At 44.7% G+C, this 21,592-nt stretch overlaps 1 protein-coding gene across 2 annotated transcripts; it reads right to left on the bottom strand.

Annotated features, from left to right (window-relative positions):
• Window positions 1–2,001: 2,001 nt before the first annotated feature.
• On the bottom strand, window positions 2,002–21,311 carry LOC127007415 (homeobox protein DBX1-like). Of its 2 annotated transcripts, XM_050878407.1 has the most exons (5): window positions 20,068–21,311; window positions 19,520–19,615; window positions 11,638–11,757; window positions 10,646–10,872; window positions 2,002–4,850 (listed from the first exon to the last, which is right to left on the bottom strand). In XM_050878407.1, exons 1-5 carry the CDS (start codon window positions 20,621–20,623, stop codon window positions 4,374–4,376), a joined length of 1,476 nt encoding a protein of 491 aa, XP_050734364.1. In that variant the 5' UTR covers window positions 20,624–21,311; the 3' UTR covers window positions 2,002–4,373. The 2 variants fall into 2 exon arrangements, with proteins under 2 accessions (XP_050734364.1, XP_050734365.1); XM_050878408.1 differs by lacking the exon at window positions 19,520–19,615 and having other exon boundaries at window positions 20,068–21,310.
• Window positions 21,312–21,592: the final 281 nt, after the last annotated feature.

Raw genomic sequence — 21,592 nt, 5'->3', positions numbered from 1 at the left:
AGGTATACGTATATTGCTAACGGTAGACTAGTTAAATGCCTAACGTATTGATGGTATGGCCTCGTATAGCAAATCGGGTCTTGCCTCAGCTGTATCGTGAATTCCAAAAAGCTTCTATCAGCAGCGATGTTTTCATTCTCTTGGCCTCGAACTGGCGTCTTCTGCGTGTTTCGAGCTCATCGTGAGGGGCCGAGAGCGAGCGTGGCGGCGGGGTGAAGGGAAGGCAGACAGAAGGAAAAAAAAAAAAAAAAAAAAAAAGTTCAAGGAACGTTTTTATATTATATTCCACTGGACTGAAAAGTGATGCAACTAAGCCTAATGTATTTTTTTCTTTTTTCCATTATTATTATCATGCAAATTTAGGGCTTACCTATATGGGGAACTTCAAATTGGCATATTAATAGTCACTAATGTAAATCATAATACTAATAATGATAATGATGATAATAATAATAATAATAATAATAATAATAATAATAATAATAATAATAATAATAATAATAATAATAATAATAATAATAATGATCATCACAGTAATAGTAGTAATAGTATGAATAATAATAATAATAATAATAATAATAATAATAATAATAATAATAATAATAATAATAATAATAATAATAATGATGATGACGATGATTTTGGTTATTATTATTATTATTATTATTATTATTATAGTAATAAAAATAATAATAACATTGATCTGTGAGATATGTAAGATAAAACAAGGCATTTAATCTCATAATGACGCATGAAACAATAGTCAGCTACCAGCGACAGATAAGGGAGTCCCGTCCAGCGAGTGCATTATACTTTGTTATTGCCGCTGGTGCTGCTGGAGGTCGGGCAGAGCAGCAGCACCTCGCTTGGTTCGAGTTCGTGTTCTGTGAGGAATTCTAGATCAGATCACATCACTTCAAGTTTTTAAGGGTTAATGTAACCTACAAATGCTCCTGAGAAGTGAAAAGGTTCGAAAGAGCTCATTTTTTTTTATGAATAACTCCTGATTGCAATTGAAATATATAATACCACTGTTTCATGAATCCATTTATCGTATTGTGGATGCATTATGCGCGCAACCTTTCAATAATCCAATTTTAACTGTTTATCGTATTCTCGTAGAAGCGGCCCATTATCTCTTCTGTTCATCGATTTTATTTTACATTCGCTCGTCCAACCATTCTGTGTTCGGTTAATCATTACACCACTTCACTATTCATGCATCAACACCCTTATCCTCGAAACTAATTAATCTATTTGTCTTCCCGTGTCACTTCATCAATTAGCACATTAAAATTTTCACTCGTCTCCAATCCCGCAATCTTTTATCCCTTAATATCTGTCTTTTCACCGGTCTGTTCTTGCATCGGTGCGTATGTCCTTCCACTAATCCACTCATTTGTCTCATTAAACCCTCCTTCTTCACCCTTTTATTATATCCGTCTTTTTGCTGGTCTGTCCTCGCTTCGGCACACCAGTCTCCTCATTCATCCACGCGCAGATCGATCAATTACTCCATTTATCACTTCACTCGTGCGTGGCCAACACTCGGGCCGTGCAGCGGGGCATCCAGCGGGGCAGCGAAGGCACACGTGGATGGAACAGCTGACAAAACACTGGCATGGAGCAGACGTAGGACAGCTGACAGGGACGAGGAGGGGAAGGGAGGAGATAGTAGGGCAAGGCTTTGAACTGTATCAATATAATGTTTTCTTTTTCTTCTTATCATTATTACTGTTAAATTGAACCAGTACTATGTTTCCTTTACTTACCTTAACTGCCTCAAACTTATTATAGCATCTAACACTGTGCATACTCGTTTTATAATAAATTAGTGTTTTATTCATCCGGTAATCTCTTGTCGTCTATTCTGATTTGCCACGTAAAAAAAAAATAGCGAAGGGATATGGAAGGAAAAATAACACCGCTTGATAAGTATGATATGTTTATTGATTTTTTTTTTTATTTATATCAGGGTGACAAGATGCCGGGGTAAGAAAATGTGTGTGTGTGTGTGTGTGTGTGTGTGTGTGTGTGTGTGTGTGTGTGTGTGTGTGTGTGTGTGTGTGTGTGTGTGTGTGTGTGTGTGTGTGTGTGTGTGTGTGTGTGTGTGTGTGTGTGTGTGTGTTTGCGTATTTCTATCTTGGTGTTTGTAATGTGTCTTTGTATTTATAACGTATGTGTGCGTGTATGTATGTATCTGTGTGTGTGTGTGTGTGTGTGTGTGTGTGTGTGTGTGTGTGTGTGTACGTGGGTCGCTCGCTGCCTGTTGGTTCTCCTCCCCTCACGCCTCCTCACACACACAGCCTCCGCGGAAAAGAAAATGAGATGAGAAAGTTTTGTTATGAACCGACAGGGGAGTGAGCGAGTCGAGGAGGTCTGTTCTGGCGCCTCTCCCGCTCCCTCGATGCTCTTTTGTTCTCGCTGCTGCCGCTGATCCTCTTTTGTTTGTCGACGGGTTTCCTTGTTTTCCCTCCCTTAATTCATTGATTCATGGGACTTAAGCTCTTTAAATTAACATCTATCTGTTTTTCCTCGGTTTTCAGTTGACAGAATATGCGAACAATACTCTTTTTGCATTTACTTTTATATTTCTTGTCTTATTCAACTGTTCAAATAACCTTAAACACTGACACATCTATTTTTACTTACTTCCTTTAAAATGTCTTGTGTGAGTCTGCATCATTAATTTCTTTTCGGAGTGTTTCGTTAATGTCTTATGGAATTGACTGAGTATTTATTTTCTTTATTATTTTTATTTACTCTATAGCGAGAACTCTTCCATCAGACTTACATAAGGGAGAGGAGAAGGATGATTAAAAGGAGGAGGAGGAGGTGGAGGAGGAGGAGGAGGAGGAGGACAACGATGACAAAGAGTAAGGGGAGGGGTAGGAGGAATTAAGATGAGGCGGCGGCGGTGGTGGGGGAGACGGTGGGGGAGGTGGTGGTGGTGGTCGTGGTGGTGGTGGTGGTGGGCCTGTACATTCATCACCATAGTTTTTATTTTCCTTCCTCTTCATCAACACTCTTCCTTCGATATTTTGTTTTTATTCCTTTACTTCTATTCCTTTCTTTTGCGTTACTCAGTTCTTTCATTTTTCATTCACTGTCATATTTGTACTCTTCTTCGGTGTTCTTTCCACTGAGTAACACGTTGAAAAAGTTTTGACACATTCTTGCATCTTTCTCCTTTTTCACTTCTTTCCTATCTTGCTTTCCGCTATTCATTTATCGCTGGCAATTCTTCTATCTCCTTTTTTTTTTTTTAACTCTCTACTTTCTCATTATTTTTTTTATCTCTCACTTTCAGTCAAATGTTTTCATCTTTATGTTTGTGCTTCTTTCTTTTTGCCTCGAATCTCACTCCTCTCCACTTCCCTCCCTTCCTCTCATTCGCCGCCTCTTCCGTCTCCTCCTGATCCTCCTCCTCCTCTTCTTCTTCCTCTTCCTCTTGTGTGTGGCAAGAGGAGCATCAAGAGGATCAAAGAGTGGTCAGGGAAGGGAGAGAGAGAGAGAGAGAGAGAGAGAGAGAGAGAGGAAGGAATCAGAGCGAAAGAAAGGATGTGAAAAATTGCTTCCTAATCGAATTTTTCAAAAACTTTTCTTATGTTTTTATGGTCTCTCTCTCTCTCTCTCTCTCTCTCTCTCTCTCTCTCTCTCTCTCCAGCGACCCAACGCACCAAGGCATAAACTTATATTTACAAAATCAGGAATTAATATTACGGAAAGGAGGAGACAGTAAGCGTAGAAAGATAACATATGATCGTATATCACAATATTATCAGTAGAATAATACACACGCATATAGGTGGCGGGCGACGCCGAGCAGCTGGCCAGGTCACTATTACAGGTACGTTTGAAAAGATGTCAAAATGGCCCCCGTCCCCTTTTTCATCCCGCTGCCTTTGGTCTGTCTGATGGAGGAGTGGAGGGGACAATAATGATTCAGTGAGGGGATGAGTTGAGTCTACGTGACGAATATTTTGGAGTCTCCCCTGACGCCATCAAGCCCTGCGCCCTCTTTGCCGCCGTTGGATGGTTCGTAGAGGCGAGGTTGTGATCGCTAGGAATCGGGCGTCAAGGGCAGCGGCGACTACTATTGTGTTCGCTGCGAGAAGCCGCCGCCGAGACTCGCCCGGCAACGCAAGGGGACGATGAGCCGGCGTGATCCCCGACGCGTGGCTCCGGAAGGACCTGGCCCGCCGCGGCAGATCAACGGCCACCACAAGATTGACACTGGTAAAGTTTTAGGGGTCAGGGCGACCCTGCACGAGGGAGACAGTCATTTCTGACCGCGGGAGCCGCTTCAGGCCTCTGCGAGACCCCGGGAGCTGCGAGGAACCATCTGCTGAAGAAGGACGTGCCGCGAGGCACTAGTCATTTTCGCTGTCCTCGTTGTTGGAGGCCACCAGCTCGTCGGTGACATTGATGTCCTCGTCGGAGTAGTCGGCGTCAGCGTCCTGGTACGGGAAGAAGGTCGCGGCCGACGACTTTCCGAAGCCCGAGAGTGCCGTGAGGTCTTTGATCTGAATCTTGGCCGGCAGTGACGCCCCGAGCGGGGGCCCAAAGCTTTCCTGGCGGCCCTGCTGGCCAAGGTAGCCAGACTCGTCCTCGCTCCGCCCCTGGTACTCTTGGGCTCCCTCAGAAGACTGGAGGTTGAGTTCGTCCTTAGAGGAGGGCGAGGGGCCGACTGAGGAAGGTGATCGCTGTTCCTCGCCCACGTCCGAGAGGTCCGGGTTCGGGTTATTCTTGGTTGGCAGTGTTTGCTCCCGTGTGCCGCCCGCTGCCAGCAGCTCTCGCTCCTTGGAGTTCCTCCACTTCATGCGACGATTCTGGAACCAAATCTTGACCTGGAAGGAAGCAAAAACATGGTGAAGAAAAATGCTCCCAACCCTCCATCTTAATTGATATACATGTAAAAACACTTGCCGTCTGTCCCTTCAGTCTGGCGTGGCAGTCAGTCATTAAGCCAATCAGTCACTTAGGGGATGACTGATGGTCGTGAATGAGCAACACACTCCTGCCGCCCGTCTCGAAACAATTAAACAAACAAACAGCCGTTGCCATGGACGGACAAGCGAGTCGGTGTCGAGCAGTCAATTAGGACGTCCACTCCGCCGACGGCCCCCTAAATGTTATCGACGGTGTATACGAAAACAATGTGGATATCCGTCGTTCTTAAAGCTGGTCGTATTTCAAAAAGGGGGCGAGTCGGGTTCTGATTGGCCAAGGGAGCGTGACGTGTGGAAGGAGCTCTGTTACACGCCCTCTGAGTGGTCGATGAAGTTGTAAGGCGCGCGGTGATTGGCGGCAGCTGTGCGGTGATGGAGTGGGGCGTTAACTCGACAAATGCGTTATTATGACCGCTGGAGATTTATAGACGAGGGTGAGGGAAGAACGTAAGAAAAGTAAGATATAATAAAGGACCGGAAGGGGAGAAGGAGAAGTGAGAGAGGGAGCGAGAGAGAGAGCAAAATAAAAAGAGGAAAGGAAAAAACGTTACAAGGTGTGAAGGCCGTGTAGTTTGCCGGCTTGCCAACCCGCCTCGAACACGAGAGAAAATACACAAAAAATATCACTCCCGGTAAGGTGTCGCCGCATCTAATGGTTATTGTCGGTGATAATAAGCGCGCGTCTGCTGGCCGTTCCGCCGAGCCCGTAATGGCGGAACGCTTGCTTGCTCGTGTAGTTTAGTGGTTGAACTTGTTACGCTGGCCATCTTGCTCCGAGCAGCCATTACTGTTGCACAATATTGCATGACCAAAGTTGCCGGGAAAATGATGTTATTGTGCTTATTTTGCGCTCTTTTTCCGCCTCCGCTGCCGCCGCTCCAAGATACCGACGTTCCTTGTTATTGCTATATAGTGCGGGAGCTGTTGAGAACACCCCGACGCTGCGGAGGTGAAGGAGGAAGGACGCAGAAAGAAAACCTATTTAACCATCACTACAAAAGCTATTTAGAACACCCTGGGACCTTTAGTATACGCTGCAGAGGTAAAAGAGGAGGGACCAAACGGAACAGCATCATTACAATTACTACAAGACCTGTTTAGAGCATTCTGGGCCTTCGTAAACGCTGGAGAGGTATAGGAACACGACGGAGCAATACACAGCCTCATTATAATTACTACACGAGCTACTAGAGCATCCTGGATCCCAATAAACACATCGGAGGTGGAGGGGAAGGACGCAACAAGGCAGAATTAACTAAAAACGTTACTACCACGCCTCGCCTCGAATCCAGAGAACCGAAATAAGTAACGCGATGAAGCTAAATCGGCAGAAAGGTCCTCGTGCACGCCTCGGTTTTATGCGTTAATTCCCCGGCGTGGACGAAGGCGAGTGTTGTGTGCGAGGAGGAGAGAATGGGCTGGAGTGCGCGTGGCTGCTGGGGTGGACTGGGCCCTGATGGGTCTGCCTAGGTATTGTTGGACGTGAATGTCGGCGATGCGTTTTTGTTTTCAGGGAAGTCGTTGTTATTACTTAGAGAGAGAGAGAGAGAGAGAATGAAAGGGCGAAAGGAAAAGTGAGGAAGGGATTTAAAGAAGACGTGTTCAGATAAGCGGAGAGGGTAATAAGAGAGAGAGAGAGAGAGAGAGAGAGATGATGAATGGTCTTGTTTTCCTTTTTTTTGTACTTTTTTATGGTTTTGCTTTCCTCTTTTAACCTGTCTTTCTCTTTATCCTCCTTCCTCCTCATTTTTACTCCCCGTGTCCACCCTTCTCCCCTTCCCCTCTTTGTCTCACCTTCTCCCCCTCTGTTTGTGCCTTTTTTTCCTTACTCTGTTTTGTTTTTGTTCCTCCTCCTCCTCTTTCTCCCTCTATACGCCTCCCCCTCCCTCCACCCCGCCGCTCTTCTTTTCCTTGTAGTCTCCTTTTCTTTATTTTTACACATCTTAATCGTCTCTCTCTTTCTCTCTCTTCCTGCCTTCATCTTTCACTCTTTTCTTCTACCTTTCCCTTCCTTCTTTCCTTCTCTTTCCTCCTTTTCCGTGTTCCTCTTTTGCTTATTTTTACCCTACATCTTTATTATCTCTCTCTCTCTCTCTCTCTCTCTCTCTCTCTCTCTCTCTCATTCTGCCTTCATCTCTCACTCTCTCCACTATTTATCTCCCTTTCTCCCTTTCTTCCTTCCTTTCGTCCCGCCACCCCTCACAGAAACCCTCCCTTCCTTCCTCTCTCGCTCTCTTCCTATTCCTATTTCTCTTTCCCTCTCTCCCTCCCTTCCTTCTCGCCCTGCTCTTCCTCCTATTCCTCTTTTCCTTCCTCCCTTCCTTCTCTCCTCCCTCCCTCGTCCTCCTAGTCCTCTTTCCTTCCCTCTCTCCCTTCCTTCCTTCCTCCCTCGCCCTCTCTCCCTCCCTTCCCTTCCCCCGGCAGTTATAATATCGGCGTAATAAATAAAGGGAGCTGTGGTGTCGGTCCCAGCTGTCTCCTCACGCTGATCCTGATGTTGCTAATGATGAGGAGCCGAGTATTGCTACCCTCCTCTTCTCCCCTCCTCCTCCTCCTCCTCCTCTTCTTCATCCTCCTCCTCCTCTTTATCACCTTTGTTGTTGTTGTGCGCACTATCTTAATCGTCCGTTCAGCTTCTCCTCTTAATTCGCTCTTTTCTTTCTCTTCTTTTCTATCTTCTCTTCCTTCTTCTTCTCTTTTTCCTTATTTTTATTCTTAGCATCATCTGTTTCGTGTTATTCCTCTTCTTGTTCTTACTTCTCTTTCTCCTCCTCCTCCTCCTCCTCCTCCTCTTCCTTCTCTTTTTCGTCTTCCTCATCTTCGTTCTAATCATTATCGTGTTCGTGTTCTTCTTTTCTTCTTCTTTCTTCTCCTCCTCTTCCTCCTCCTCCTCCTCCTCCTCCTCCTCCTCCTCCTCCTCCTTAGCTTCACATCCTCGCTGCCTTCCTCCCACATCACTTCCACGCCTTCCAACGCCAATATTGTCTCGTCCACGCCCGTCCGCCTCCTACACACACACACACACACACACACACACACACACGCACACGCACACTCCTCCTTTCAAAATTTCTTTCTCCTCTTCGTTATTTTTATTTTCATACTTTTGCTCATCATTCCTTCCTCTCTTCTCTTTTCTCTTCTTCATCTTTGTCACTGTTGCTATCATCATCATCTTTCTCCTCTTCCTCCTCTTCCCTTTTCTTCTCCTCCTCCTCCTCCTCCTCCTTCTCTTTTTACTTATCATCATTTTTTCTCTTTTTTTCCTTTTCCAGCTCCTCCTCCTCCTCTTCCTCTTCCTCTTTATCCTAAGCACTATCTGTTTCGTGCTCTTCTTGTTCTTCTTCCTATCCTTCCTCCTCCTCCTCTTCCTCCTCCTTTTCTTCCAAGCCTATTCCAAAATCTCTCTCTCAGCACAAGGCAATATATGAATAAAATCGATCCAGGGAATAATGAAAAAAAAATGTGAGAGGAAAATGCGTGTTTGGAAATCGAAATGCCGCACGAATAAGCAAAAGAAGGGAGAGAGAGAAAAAAAAAAAGCGTGAACCGAAATACAAGAAATGAAAAAGGGGCGAAGGAAGGGAATGATAAAAAAGAGAAAAATAGAGAGAGGGACGAGGAAAAAATACTACTAAACGGAACCGAACGCAAAAGGGGCATAGCAAAAAAAAAGAAGAGGCTGGTTTTAAAAATTGGATTATGAAAAAAACCCTCGAATGTAGGGTGGAAAAATATAGGAAAGAAAAAAAAGGAAAAAAAGACTAATTATGGCGTAAAGAAAGGAAGGAAAGGATCAGGAAAAAAGTACCTAGAAGAATATATATAAAGATCGCTTCCTTTCTTTTCCTCTGCACACACACACACACACACACACACACACACACACACACACACACACACACACACACACACATTCTCTCATTTTTGGTGTACTACATATTATTTTACCCCCATTTCTCCTCCTCCTCTTCCTCCTCCTCCTCCTCCTCCTCCTCTTCCTCCTTCTCCTCCCCTACTTTCCCGCCCACCTGTGCAGCGTGTACCTGAGCATGTGGTTAATGGTCTGCTTAATTTATTGCACCGTTCCCCGCGTTGGGCCTCACTCGGCCATACATATGTATATTAATGTATATTTCGGCCAGCATCCATCCGACCGGAAATACTGATCGGGTGTAGCAATATATGGCTTTGTGGATTATTTTTAGTGTGTATTTCGGTGGTTGAGAATGGAGTTGAAACATTTGACGAAAGATATGTTAGTTAGTCTGTCTGTCAATTCAAAGTAAGGCCTATTAGTGTTTCTTTTATTCCTAGTCTTTGTTTCAATTCAAAGTAAGGGGCATTAGAGTTTTTTTATTACTAGATTGTCTATTTTTCAATCCAAAGTAAGGTCTAATATTTCTTTTTTGATCTTAATTTGTCTTTGTCTGAATCCAAGGTAAGATTTATTAACATTTTTTTTATTTCTAGTCTTTCTCTCAACCTAAAGTAAAATCTATTACTATTTTCTTCATTCTTCGTTAATATCCGTCTCAAATTAAGTAAGATCTAGTAGTATTCTCTTATTCCTAGGTTGTCTGTCTCGATTTAAAAGGTCTGGTATTGTATTTTCTTCATTGTGTCTGCCTGAACACTCGTCCCACCAGCACCACTCTTCCCACCCTCATTCATGCACGCCAGCCCCGTCCTCCCGCCCCGTGCCCTCCTGTCTCTCTCCGGCATATGACCACAGATGTTGCGCCGACTAAACGAAACTTTCCCGTCCTCCCGCCCCGTCCCCTGGTGAACACGCCGCAACCACCGTCATTACACGCCCTCACCGCCCTAGAGAGTGTCCCAAAAACTACCAAGGATTATTTTTTCCACCGTGCCGCTCCGTTCCTGTTTCCCCTCATCCTCTCCCCTCACTGGTTCTCTTTCCCCTCCTCTTCCCCTTCTCTCCCCCTCCATTCCTACCTATGCTTATCCATTTTGTCTCCCCTTCCCTCCTTCTCTCTCTTCCCTCACTCTCGCCTCTCATCTCCCCCTGTTCTTTCTTCTTTCCCTCTCTCCCCGCAGCTTTCGTCACCTCTCCTTCCTCCCTCTCAGTTTTTCTTTCGCCTCCCCCACTTTTCGTCCCTCCTTACCCCTCTTGTCATCATTTCTCCCCTCCTGTCTCTACTCATCCTTCTGCATTCCCCCTCTTTCTCCCCGTCTCCTTGTTTCCCCTCTCTCACCTTTCTCTTCTTTCCCTCAATCATCATACACTCAGTTTCTTCCCCTGGCACTCTTTTTTGCCTTCCCTCACCCCTCTGGTAGTGCTTCTTCATTCCGCATTCTCTTACCCCCATCTCTCTTTGCTCTCCCTCAACCCTCCTTTCATTTTGCCCCGTTCATCTCTCACTCCAGTATACGAGTACGCCTCTCCTCTTTTATTTTTATTCTCATCCTTAGCATTATCTATTTCGTGTTCTTCTTTTATGTTATGCTTTTTTTTTATCCTATTCTTCGTGCTCCTCCTCCTCCTACTTCTCCTCTTTTTTCGTCTCCATCATCTTCATTCATATCATTATCTTATTCGTGTTCTTTTTTTCTTTTTCTTATACTATTTTCCCTTCCTACCTCACTGTTCCCTTCCTTTCTCAATCGATTCTCATTCAAACGCTCTCTATCGTACCTAAATGGACCAACTTCAACCACTTTCTTCTTACCTGTGAATCCTTGAGGCCCAGTTTCTCGGCCAGCTTCTTGCGGTCCGGCTTGCTGATGTACTTCTGCACCTGGAAGCGATCCTCCAGACCCTTGCGCTGGAAGTCGCTGAACACCGCCCGTCGCAGCATCCCCCGGCGCGGCTTGCCTCTCACGCCCACGCCCATCGCCGCCCACGGGAAGGTGCTGGGCAAGGGCACCCCACCCATGGCGCCCACGCTGCCGTACACTGTGTCGAGAAGAGAAATGAGAGGAGTAAATAGGAGGCACCCGGAAGAGAGAATGAGGAGGAGGAGGAGGAGGAGGAGGAGGAGGAGGAGGAGGAGGAGGAGGAATACGAGGACAAAGAGAGAACAAGGAGGACAAGAACGAGGAGGAGGAAGAGGTGAGGGAGGAAAAGGAGACGTATATTAGGTAAAAGTCATAATTGGATGAGTGAGCGAGATAGAAAATTATTGATATGAAAGAGAATAAAGAGTGTAACAGGTCCATATAATGAAGAGCGAAATAAGGGAGAGCGATAAAGCACGAGAGAGGGAGGAGACAGTCTCATTAGTTGATTCCTCTCGCCGCCTCCCCAAGCTTCATCTCGCGCTGCCAATATGTGTCACAATTACTGATCCGGGTTTTCATTCAGTGCTTTGTTTGTTTTGCCTCGCTTTGTTTTGCGCTCATTCGAGTGTTCATTTGCCAGGCATTCTTGTTCACTGTCAGCCATTATTTATTATTAGTAGAAATTAACTCTCTCTCTCTCTCTCTCTCTCTCTCTCTCTCTCTCTCTCTCTCTCTCTCTCTCTCTCTCTCTCTCTCTCTCTCTCTCTCTCTCTCTCTCTCTCTCTCTCTCCATTTATATATATATATATATATATATATATATATATATATATATATATATATATATATATATATATATATATATCAAGCGACGCTAAGATTCCACTCAGCGCGCCTTGCCCCCCGTGGGTGTCATTCTTTGGCCCGTCGCCCCACTCACCGCTCAGGTAGGGGGGCCGGCAGGACATGAGGGGCTGCAAGGGGGAGTGCAGGATGGGACGCGGGCGGGCCAGCTGGGGCAGGTTGGCGGCGGTCCTCTCCACTATGCTGCTGCAGCTCTCTGTGGGGGAGGAAAGGCGGCGTGAGGACGAGGCGAGGCGTGCTGGGTGGAGGACCAGGAAAAGAGAGAGAGAGAGAGAGAGAGAGAGAGAGAGAGAGAGAGAGAGAGAGAGAGAGAGAGAGAGAGAGAGAGAGAGAGAGAGAGAGAGATGGATCATTGTTTTGCTGGCCCCATTTCCTAGTTATTTATATCGTTGTTGATGATTTTTCGATACACAAGGAACGTCCGATTAGGCGGCTACAATCGTGTTCTTACATCAGTGTTGTCAGCTTAATGCTGCTCCGGTAGAAACGAAAACTTATGTCTATTCAATATTTATTACGACGAATATGACTCACCAAACTTTTTGAAAATATATTATTTTTTCGAACAAGAATAATTGGTAGAGAGAGAATTGGAAAATGAGTGGGAGGAAAAATATGGAGAGTCAGAGAGAATGCGTGAGTGTGCTCGTGCAAGTTAGTGATTGAATGAGCAAGGGAATGCGTTAGTGAGTGAGTGTGTGAGAGAGTGCGTGTGTGAATAAATGACTGTGTGAGTGAGTGAGTGGGTGAATAAATGATTAAGTGCGAGAGTAAGTGAATGCAATCGATATTACCTCTTTTGGTGATTTAGGCAAGATTCTAGACCGCTGTGCTTGACTGCTGCACTAATCCTGAATCAGAAATATTCTAAAGCGTCCGCAAAGTGATTGGTTGCTGCTCAGCGCTGCATTAGAGACGCCGAAACCCTGACGGCCAGTGTGCAAAAACAAGAAACATTCGCTGGAGAAGGAAGATGAAGGCAATCCATCGCAGAATTTGAGGTGACTGTGAGAGAGCAGCGAGTGAATTGTCAGAGAATGAAGATAGAGCTGGGGATGCAAGGATTAACAGCGGCGTTGGATGGAGTGAATAGATGATGAGTTGAAACCAGGAATAAAAGAAAAGTTGAGACACGGTTATGAAAGCGTGACAGTAGAGATTAAGAAGAAAACTGTATAGCATTAATTTTGTACTGTTAAGTGTATAATTATAGGCTGCCATGCGATTACGAAAAAATGGACGAATTTTGATAACGAAAAATAATGCATAGCTGGATTACTAACTGAATTATTTTGCAATTTCATGGATAAGAAATAATTCATATAATAAAAATAAACTAGAGATTAAGAGGAATAAAATATATATAGAAAAAAGAAAGAATTATAAAACAGGCCTAAATTATCGAATTCTAAATTGCTAAAGAAACTGAACTGAGTAAATATATAAGTCATAAGTCAAGGAATCGAATGCTGAACCTTTATTTAAGCATTATAGACTATTACGTTAATTACTCCAAATTGAACTTCCTCTCTCTCTCACACACACACACACGCACACACACACCGACCCTCCACCTTTGTCTGCTGTGAAAACTACCAATCTTTAAATTATGCATTACACATTTTCCTTTGCATTCAGCGTGTTAAGCTTATATATATACACAATTTCCGACCCAATTGTTTGCGGGGAATTATTATTGAGGACTCGGGAATAATTATAAGCTTAAATGTAACTCCGGTTCTGTGTATTTTTCCCGCGTCTCGTAATTAGCGGCGGTCGACTGGGTAATCTTGCGGCGGGAGCGTGCACGGCGGAGGTCCCTCAGCGCGCCTATTAATGAAGCCCGGCGCGGCGCTCTTAAAATATGCAGAATCAAAGTTTACCGTGAAGTATTTATTTAGCCTCCTTAAGTAACCATGAAGGGAGGGCATCTGGCTTTCTTTTTTCTTTTTTTTATGCGGCGATTATTCATCCATCGCCCGCCTTCTCGGCTTCTTGAATAATTATGCGCCGTTGAAAGCCCGGAATAGGAAGAACATTTTAACTGAACGGAGTGACAACACGACCTTCCCGTTTTTATCTCTTCTTCTCACCATTTTTTTTCTTTTTATGCGGCTATAATTCATCCATCGCCCGCCCTCTCAGCTTCTTAAATAATTGAGCGCCGTTGAAAACTCGGAATATCGTGTAAAATGAAGAATGTTTTAACGGAAGGGACTGACAACAAGACGTTCCCTCCACGTAAGCTATTTTTAGAAGCGTCTCACTTTCTTTTTATACGGCTTTTATTCATCTATCGCCTTCTCGACTCCTTGAATAATTAACAGCTATTGAAAACCGGGCTAACAGGTATAAGGAAGAACATTTTAACTCAACGGATTGACTAAAAGACTTCTCTGCCTGAGAGTTATTTTTATACGTAATTTTTTTTTCACTTTCTCTACTTTTGTCCGGCTATGATTCATCCATCTCCTTCTCGACTCCTTAAATGATGAATCGCTATTGAAAACCCGAAATATGCAAAAGAACTGGCAACAAGACTTCTGCCTGAGAGTTTTATTTTTATTTGCGTTTTTTTTCCTTCTTTCCACCTTTTTTTCTCGTCTTCTTGTGTAAGGCGCGACGGGGAAAGGAGTCTCTCACGCCCCTCACAAGGAGATATTTTCGGCGGGGAGTGATGGGCCTTTGAAGTGGTGGGGGAAAATGTGTCGAGTTTTGAGGCAAAGGCGCGGCTTCAGGCGAGGCGGCATGCGGGTAGGGATCGGCCGTGTGTGTGTGAGAGTGTGAGGCAGCGGGGCGGTGGTGAGGTGGGGAGGAGGGAGAGGAGGGAGAGAAAAGAAAAGATATGGAAAGAAGGACGAAAGGAAGGAAGGAAGGAAGCAGTAGCGGGAGTTTTCGTAACAACCATAACAGAAGGAAGGAACGAAGGGAAGGGAAGAAGGAAGAGAGGAGTGTATGAAGGAAGGAAAGGAAGGAATAAAGGAAGGAAGGGAGGAAGGAAAGAGGGAAGGAAGAATAGAAGGGAGGAAGGAAGGAAAGGAAGAAAGAAAGAAAGAAAGAAAGAAAGAAAGAAAGAAAGAAAGAAAGAAAGGAGGTAAGGAAGGAAAATAAGAAAGGTAGAGAGTAAATGAAACAGTAGGTAAGCAGGAAGGGGAAGTAAGGAAGAAAGAAAAACAGGAGAAAAAGTGTAGGTGGGAGAAAATGAGAAGTGAAGGAAGATCGACTTTGGAAAGCAGATAAATGGATTGATAGGAAAAAATGAATTAGTGAGACGAAAAAAAAACGGACCAAGTAAGTGAAAATATTACAATATAATACCTGTAAAATCAAAATTAAAATGATTAATCAAAAAATAAGCATAACGTACAGACAGATAAGCGATAGATAAAGATTGAAAATAATGAAGGCTACAGATAAAAGAAACAATTCGGAAAAAAAGTAAGAATGAAAAGTATGGGCTGGCCACACTGACGAAAAATAATGGAGTATGTAAAAGAGAGAAAAAGGTAATGAAGGAAGGAGATCAAAAAATAAATATATCAAGACAGAGACCAAAGAAAGGGATGTGCGATTAAGTCTGCCCAAGGAAAATCTAAACTTCTAAGTACATGACGAAGCGACTGCCATTAAGCTACGAACAAACAAACACACACACACACACACACACACACACACACACACACACACACACACACACACACACACACACACACACACTCGGCCCTCTCCTGAAGCACCGCGTTTATGCCACTTTTCACCTTTCAAGTTAAGGTGACGTGAAAAATTTAACGTGTCGTAGTTTTTCTAAGAGTAATTATAACTTTGAGGCAATAAAAAGTTTGTTAATAACTGTTATTTAGTTGAGGCGTCGAGCTCCAGACGTTTGTGTGTATATGAGAGAGAGAGAGAGAGAGAGAGAGAGAGAGAGAGAGAGAGAGAGAGAGAGAGAGAGAGAGAGAGAGAGAGAGAGAGAGAGAGAGAGAGAGAGAGAGAGAGAGAATACATGACTAGTAAATAAATATATCATTGCATAACATTTCATCTCTGAGAATCCTGCAATTGAATACACATGTAGAATTAAATATTATCACTATTATTATTATTATTATTATTATTATTATTATTATTATTATTATTATTATTATTATTATTATTATTATTATTTTTATTACTATTGATGATGATAATAATAGTAATGATTATAATAATAATAATAATGATAATAATAATAGTAAAATTATAATGATGCAGTAATGTAACAATAATAATTTGCTTGATATTAGTTGTGAAAAATATACACGCAACGAAATTAAACCCAAAAAGTAAATCGTGTCTAAACAAAATGAACCAGCACTTAACAATGACTAATTCCTTGATGACTCCCGCGAATACGTAAGATCAACACCACCTTCCTTCCTTCCTTCCTTCCTTCCTCCCGCCTTGACTCTGCCCTCCGCGCTTCCCTCTCAATTAGCAACCGTTTCCGCTGTCTCCCTCGCTACCGCTTCCGCTCTCCCACTCCCTCCGTTAAGCAGTTTCCGCTACCCAGCCCGCCGGTAACCTTCCCCTTAGCGCTGGCCTGCTCCTTAACGCTCATTTGTAGCGCTACTCGCCTACGCTGAAGGAGCCGAGAGGGAAAAATAGTAACTGGTGAATTGGTCTTTTCTTTTTCCTTGTGTTTTTCTTTTAATTTCTTCAGATGTGTGTGTGTGTGTGTGTGTGTGTGTGTGTGTGTGTGTGTGTGTGTGTGTGTGTGTTTGGGGGGTGGCTTAGGAAGGAATTTGCATGTTTTCGTTATTTTATTATCATTATTACGGTGAGAAGAAAGGAAGTTTTAAAATGAATATCGCTCAGACTTTGGTGATAAATGCTGTGTCACGGGGGATGAGCAAATGAGATTATCATTATTATTATTATTATTATTATTATTATTATTATTATTATTATTATTATTATTATTATTATTATTATTATTATTATTATTATTATTATTATTATTATTATTATTATTATTATTATCATGTTTTTTTGTTGAAGTCGTTGATGGTGCTGTCAGTCAAGGCGCTGAATTAATTTGCCTGCTGATATATTTCACAGGCCACGAAATATCTCGCTTTGTGTTCTCTTTTCTTACACCGCAAAATAGACCTTCACGCTCGAATATACTTGCCATTGCGTTCTCATATGGAAGATTAAGAGGAAAATCAGACGCCATGTATGAGTGCCAGCGATAAGGATTAGATCAGCGCTCATCCGATTAACTGAAGGTCTGATTACCTGATTGGTGGAGTAGATGTGGCGGTAGGATGTTCTGAAGCGTTGGTGTTGGTGATACAATTAAGTGGCGAAGGTGGAAGGTGGCGGTGGTGGTGACGGTATGTGGTGAGAGAGGTGATGCCATTATCTGCTTCACTGCATACCATCACCACCATCACCACTACCACCACCATCACCGTCCTTAGAACCCCATACTGTCACCATCGTATAGTATGCGGCGGTGGTTGTGGTGTGGTGATGGTGGTGGTTGTGATTGGGGTTGTGATGGCCTTGGTGGGTATGGAGCTATTGCAATAATAATAATAATAATGATACACACACACACACATAATAATAATACACACAATAATAATAAATAATAAATAATAACACACACACACACACACACACACACACACACACACACACACACACACACAATAATAATAATAATATACAGCTATCATTTCTTCGCTCATAAATTTATTCTGATAAAAACTTGCTGCTTAATATTAAGTATCTGATGACATTAATTTTTTAAATAACAAATTATATTAGTTTTAACTCTAATAATAATAGGAAAATTCATAGAAATTATTATTATTATTATTATTATTATTATTATTATTATTATTATTATTATTATTATTATTATTATTATTATTATTATTATTATTATTATTATTATTATTATTATCATCATTATTATTGGTATTGGTATTAGTATGAGTGTTATTATTATTAACATTAATGATGATAATGATAATGAGAATATCATCACTCTAGATTATGAAGACGATATGCACCATCGTCATAGTAATAATAATAATAATAATAATAATAATAATAATAATAATAATAATAATAATAATAATGTCAAAAAGTGACGCCAACACGACACAACACCATCATCATCATTATTACGTCACGGCGCGACGCTTAATTACGGGAAACAAATAACGGCGATTACGAGCCACGAGGGGAGGGCGTGGTGAGCGGGGGGGGGGAGGAGGAGGAGGAGGAGGAGAGAGGGAGAAGAAGAGGAGGAGGAGGAGGGAGACAACATAATTAAGGGTACGAGGAAGGGAAAGAAAAAGACGAGGAAATGTCCAACGAAAAAAAAAAAAGGTAAAGGAGAGAAAAACCCGAGGATGAAAAATAAGGAATGGCCTCGGTCAGGACGCTTCGGAAGTAAGAATTTAATAAGAATGAAAAAAACGTTTATGATAGGGAGGTGAGCGTGAACACTTAGGTAGATAGATAGATAGAGTTAAATAGATAGAGAGAAAGATAGATAGGTAAAGTGAGAGAAAGAGAGATAGATAAATAGAGAGTTCTCCTTTTCGATACCTTCAGATAATTTTAATGTGATTTAATGAATATTCAATAATTACTTCTAAATATTTTTATAAGAACTTTATTTTTATGCTCTGCGGCAATTTGGCATGACAGAAAATGTATCTATTAATGGCATCTAATTTCTGCATATTTCCTATAATTTTTTAAGTGAATATGCGAGTCTGATTAATGACAAGGTCTATTTTTATTGCTTAGCTGAACCTTCACTTTACGGTTTTTTTTCTTCGTCTCGCAATGACTTAATGAGATTTGGGGAAGCTGGAATGAGGAGCAGCAGCGCCCGATTGTACCCTTCCCTGTCACGTCACTGAGGGAGGCGAAGGGAATGAAGGGTCTGCGAGGGGCGCTAATGAGACAGACAAACAGATACGCAGACATCCCATTATACTGACAGATACGCGGACACACACATAATTGTACATGAACGACAGACGCAGAGACGCACATACAACCACACTACACCCACATACGTACACATACACATTATCGCACATGAAAACAGACAGGAGATGACAGTATAGGGACAGACACACAGGCATACTTACTCTCATACGGACTGACGGACAGGAGATAGACACAGTGACACATGATCATAGAGACGGAAAGACACATACAGCTAAGCACACACGGAGACGCAAACAGACTTATATGAAAAGTAACACAGACACAACAGACTAACGATTAGCGCCTCTCGCACAGACTCGGAGACACATTTCTTATATATCGACACACACACACACACACACACACACACACACACACACACACACACACACACACACACACACACGCACACAGTCATAGCGAGGGAGCGGCGGCGTCCCCGTTGTGTTATTGGGCGGGCGGTGTGTGCTGCGTGTGTTCGTGTGTGCATCGCTGCGTGCATGGCTGAGTGGCTGGCCGCCCCCCTCACACACACACACACACACACACACACACACACACACACACACACACACACACACACACACACACACACACACACCTTCAGAGCGGCACTTTACTCGCCTCCTAATTAGGCTTAAGATTTTTTGCCACCTCATCCCGCCACTCCTCGCTTGTCGCCCTCAAACACACACACACACACACACACACACACACACACACACACACACACACACACACACACACACACACACACACATCATGGGCGGTGGCTATAATTTATTTAGACAAACATTCCTAAACAAGAAATGATCGCACCATTTTAAAGATAATCCACTCCTGAGGCGCCGGAACGCTGGACGTGAAAATTAGTAGTTTATAAGTAGGCTATGAATCGTAATGATAGAAAAAGATGAATGAAACTTATGAGAAAACACACAACAACGGCATATTCCGACCTTTTTTAAGCTCTCCGTGTCCTTGACTCGAGCTGTTCGGGAAGAAGATACACATTGGGTGGAGGGACGGTGAAGGCGGCAGCCAGGCGGCTATACCTGTGCCGAGGAAGGAACGGATAGTACAGTACCTGGGGCGAGATGTGGCCGGGAACACATCTGTCTCGGCGTGGGGCTAAAAACGGAGTGCTTTTAGCGGATAGAAAAAAAAGACTGCATTTGCTAGGGTGGGAAAGGACAGTGCCTCTGGCCAGAAGAAAGCAGAGCAAGGCCTACAATCAAATATCGGCGATCATTAGCCGGGTCGGCGAAGTAGCCGGGAACATGCCTGCGTCGGGAAAATATGCCGGGACAGTCCCAGTGTGGGGAGGATAGTGGGGAGAATACATGCGCTCAGTGACCGGCTTAGGACAGACGGGACAGGAATTATGAACAATTTTTGTGTCAGGGAGTTAGGTCATGAATTATGCCTCGGGATGATTGTCGGGAAGATATTTGGGTTTAGGAGGAAGAGAGACAGTGCCATCGTCAAGGTAGAGGGTTTACAGTACCTGATTCAAGATGGTCGTTGTGCAGCGGATCCGGCCGTGAATTGCTGTGGGTGTCGTGGCCGAGGATGGCAGTCACGGAGAACTTGAGGTGCGGTTTGCTGGTCGGGGTTTCGGGTCCCGGGCTGTGGCCGCCCTCGCCCTCACACCCGCACCCGCCGGGGCCGCCATCGTCCCCTTCCCTGGAGCGGGGCGGTGAGGGCAGCGGGGCGGGCGGTGTGAGACGGTCCGGCCCCGCGGGGCGAGCCAGCAGCCCCAGGTAGTGAGCGGCAGCGTCGTCCTTGTGGTAGTAGTGGTCGTGGCGCGGGTCGTCCGGCAGCAGGAGAGGCGGCGGCTTAGTGGCCACGGGGCGCGCCAGCGTCCGGTCCCGCATGAGCGACTCCACCACGAAGGGCGCCGTCACGCCGCTCAGGCCGCCCGACACCGAGGACGCCACCGTGGAGAAGGGCAGCGGGAAGGGCGCCAACGACCCCAGCAGGTTGTGTGCGGGCAAACCAGAATGCCCCAGGGGCCGCAGCCCCCCACCCAGCACCCCAGCGGGGCCCACGCTGGGCAGCATCTGCCACACGTTATCCCAACAACAATTAGGTTTCCACAAGAGGCACAAGAGTCAGCTGGACGCGGCCAAGAGGGTCTAGGGGGCGGGCGGGGCCATGTCGGCGCCGCGCACTCTGCTCACCGCGAGAGCTCACCCTCCACTCATCTCCTCACTTCCAGATGAGGCAAATAAACCCTACATGTGATATGTTTCGTGTAATCCTCGTTAGACTCTATTGTATGAGCGTTCCCATCATTGCTGGCCACGCCCACCGCCCCGGTCCCGCCAATGGCACGCCTCGCCCCGCCCCCCGCGGCACCTCATTGGCTTTGCGATTGTTGCCACATTGATCAGGCGGACCAATGGGCGGAGGGGATGTATTCATTGCCGGCGTGTATGATGGTGATCTTGTCGGAATGATTCTGATGTGGATCCCATGATGTCGTCGCCGCCGGGATTAAAGACCCATCGGCCGCCCGGCTAACCGATTGATTCTTCAGCGGAGGATCAGCCCGGACGGAAGGACCCTCATTCCCCGATGAATATTGCGAGCGGCTGAATAAGAATGTGGAGCTTGGACGGTGTGCGTGTGTAGGGGGGGCGAGGGGGAGGGGTAGGCAATCAGGGTGTTCAGGGGGCGGAAGCTAGCCGGCCCTGATAATGTTGGCGGGATGTTAGACCAACCGCGAGTCACGCCCGTCTCCCTCCCGCCCTCCCGCCCTCCCGCCGGGCTGCCGTCCAGGCGTCTCACAGCCCGTCAGGCCCTCAATGATTGGTCCTCAAGGATGCCCACGAGCCTTATTAGAAATGTCAACTATGAGACGCTGGAAGTTTTATTCATTCTTAAGTTTGGTGATTCAAGGTTTATAATAGATTGAGGGGACGAGAGGCGTGACGGCTGGGTCCTGGCGGGCTGAGCGGTGACTTTATCCTCGTTGTAGCCGCAGGGGACGGTGCATGAGGCAGCCACAGGGCAAAGCTGGGTGGTGA

This window comes from Eriocheir sinensis, chromosome 35 (genome assembly GCF_024679095.1).
Source record: "Eriocheir sinensis breed Jianghai 21 chromosome 35, ASM2467909v1, whole genome shotgun sequence".
NCBI lineage: Eukaryota > Metazoa > Arthropoda > Malacostraca > Decapoda > Varunidae > Eriocheir > Eriocheir sinensis.
The sequence above is the reverse complement of the archived record's forward strand: the minus strand, read 5'-3'. Positions and strand labels throughout refer to the sequence as shown.

What these genes read in the sequence shown, in the direction of transcription:
- LOC127007415 (XM_050878407.1), bottom strand. Translation starts at nt 20,623, where the DNA reads ATGCTGCCCAGCGTGGGCCCCGCTGGGGTGCTGGGTGGGGGGCTGCGG. An exon ending in ACACGGAGAGCTTAAAAAAG is followed by an intron (nt 11,758 to 19,519) that starts GTCGGAATATGC and finishes CCTCCCCCACAG; the next exon opens with AGAGCTGCAGCAGCATAGTG. An exon ending in TGGGCCTCAAGGATTCACAG is followed by an intron (nt 4,851 to 10,645) that starts GTAAGAAGAAAG and finishes GCTTCCTTCCAG; the next exon opens with GTCAAGATTTGGTTCCAGAA.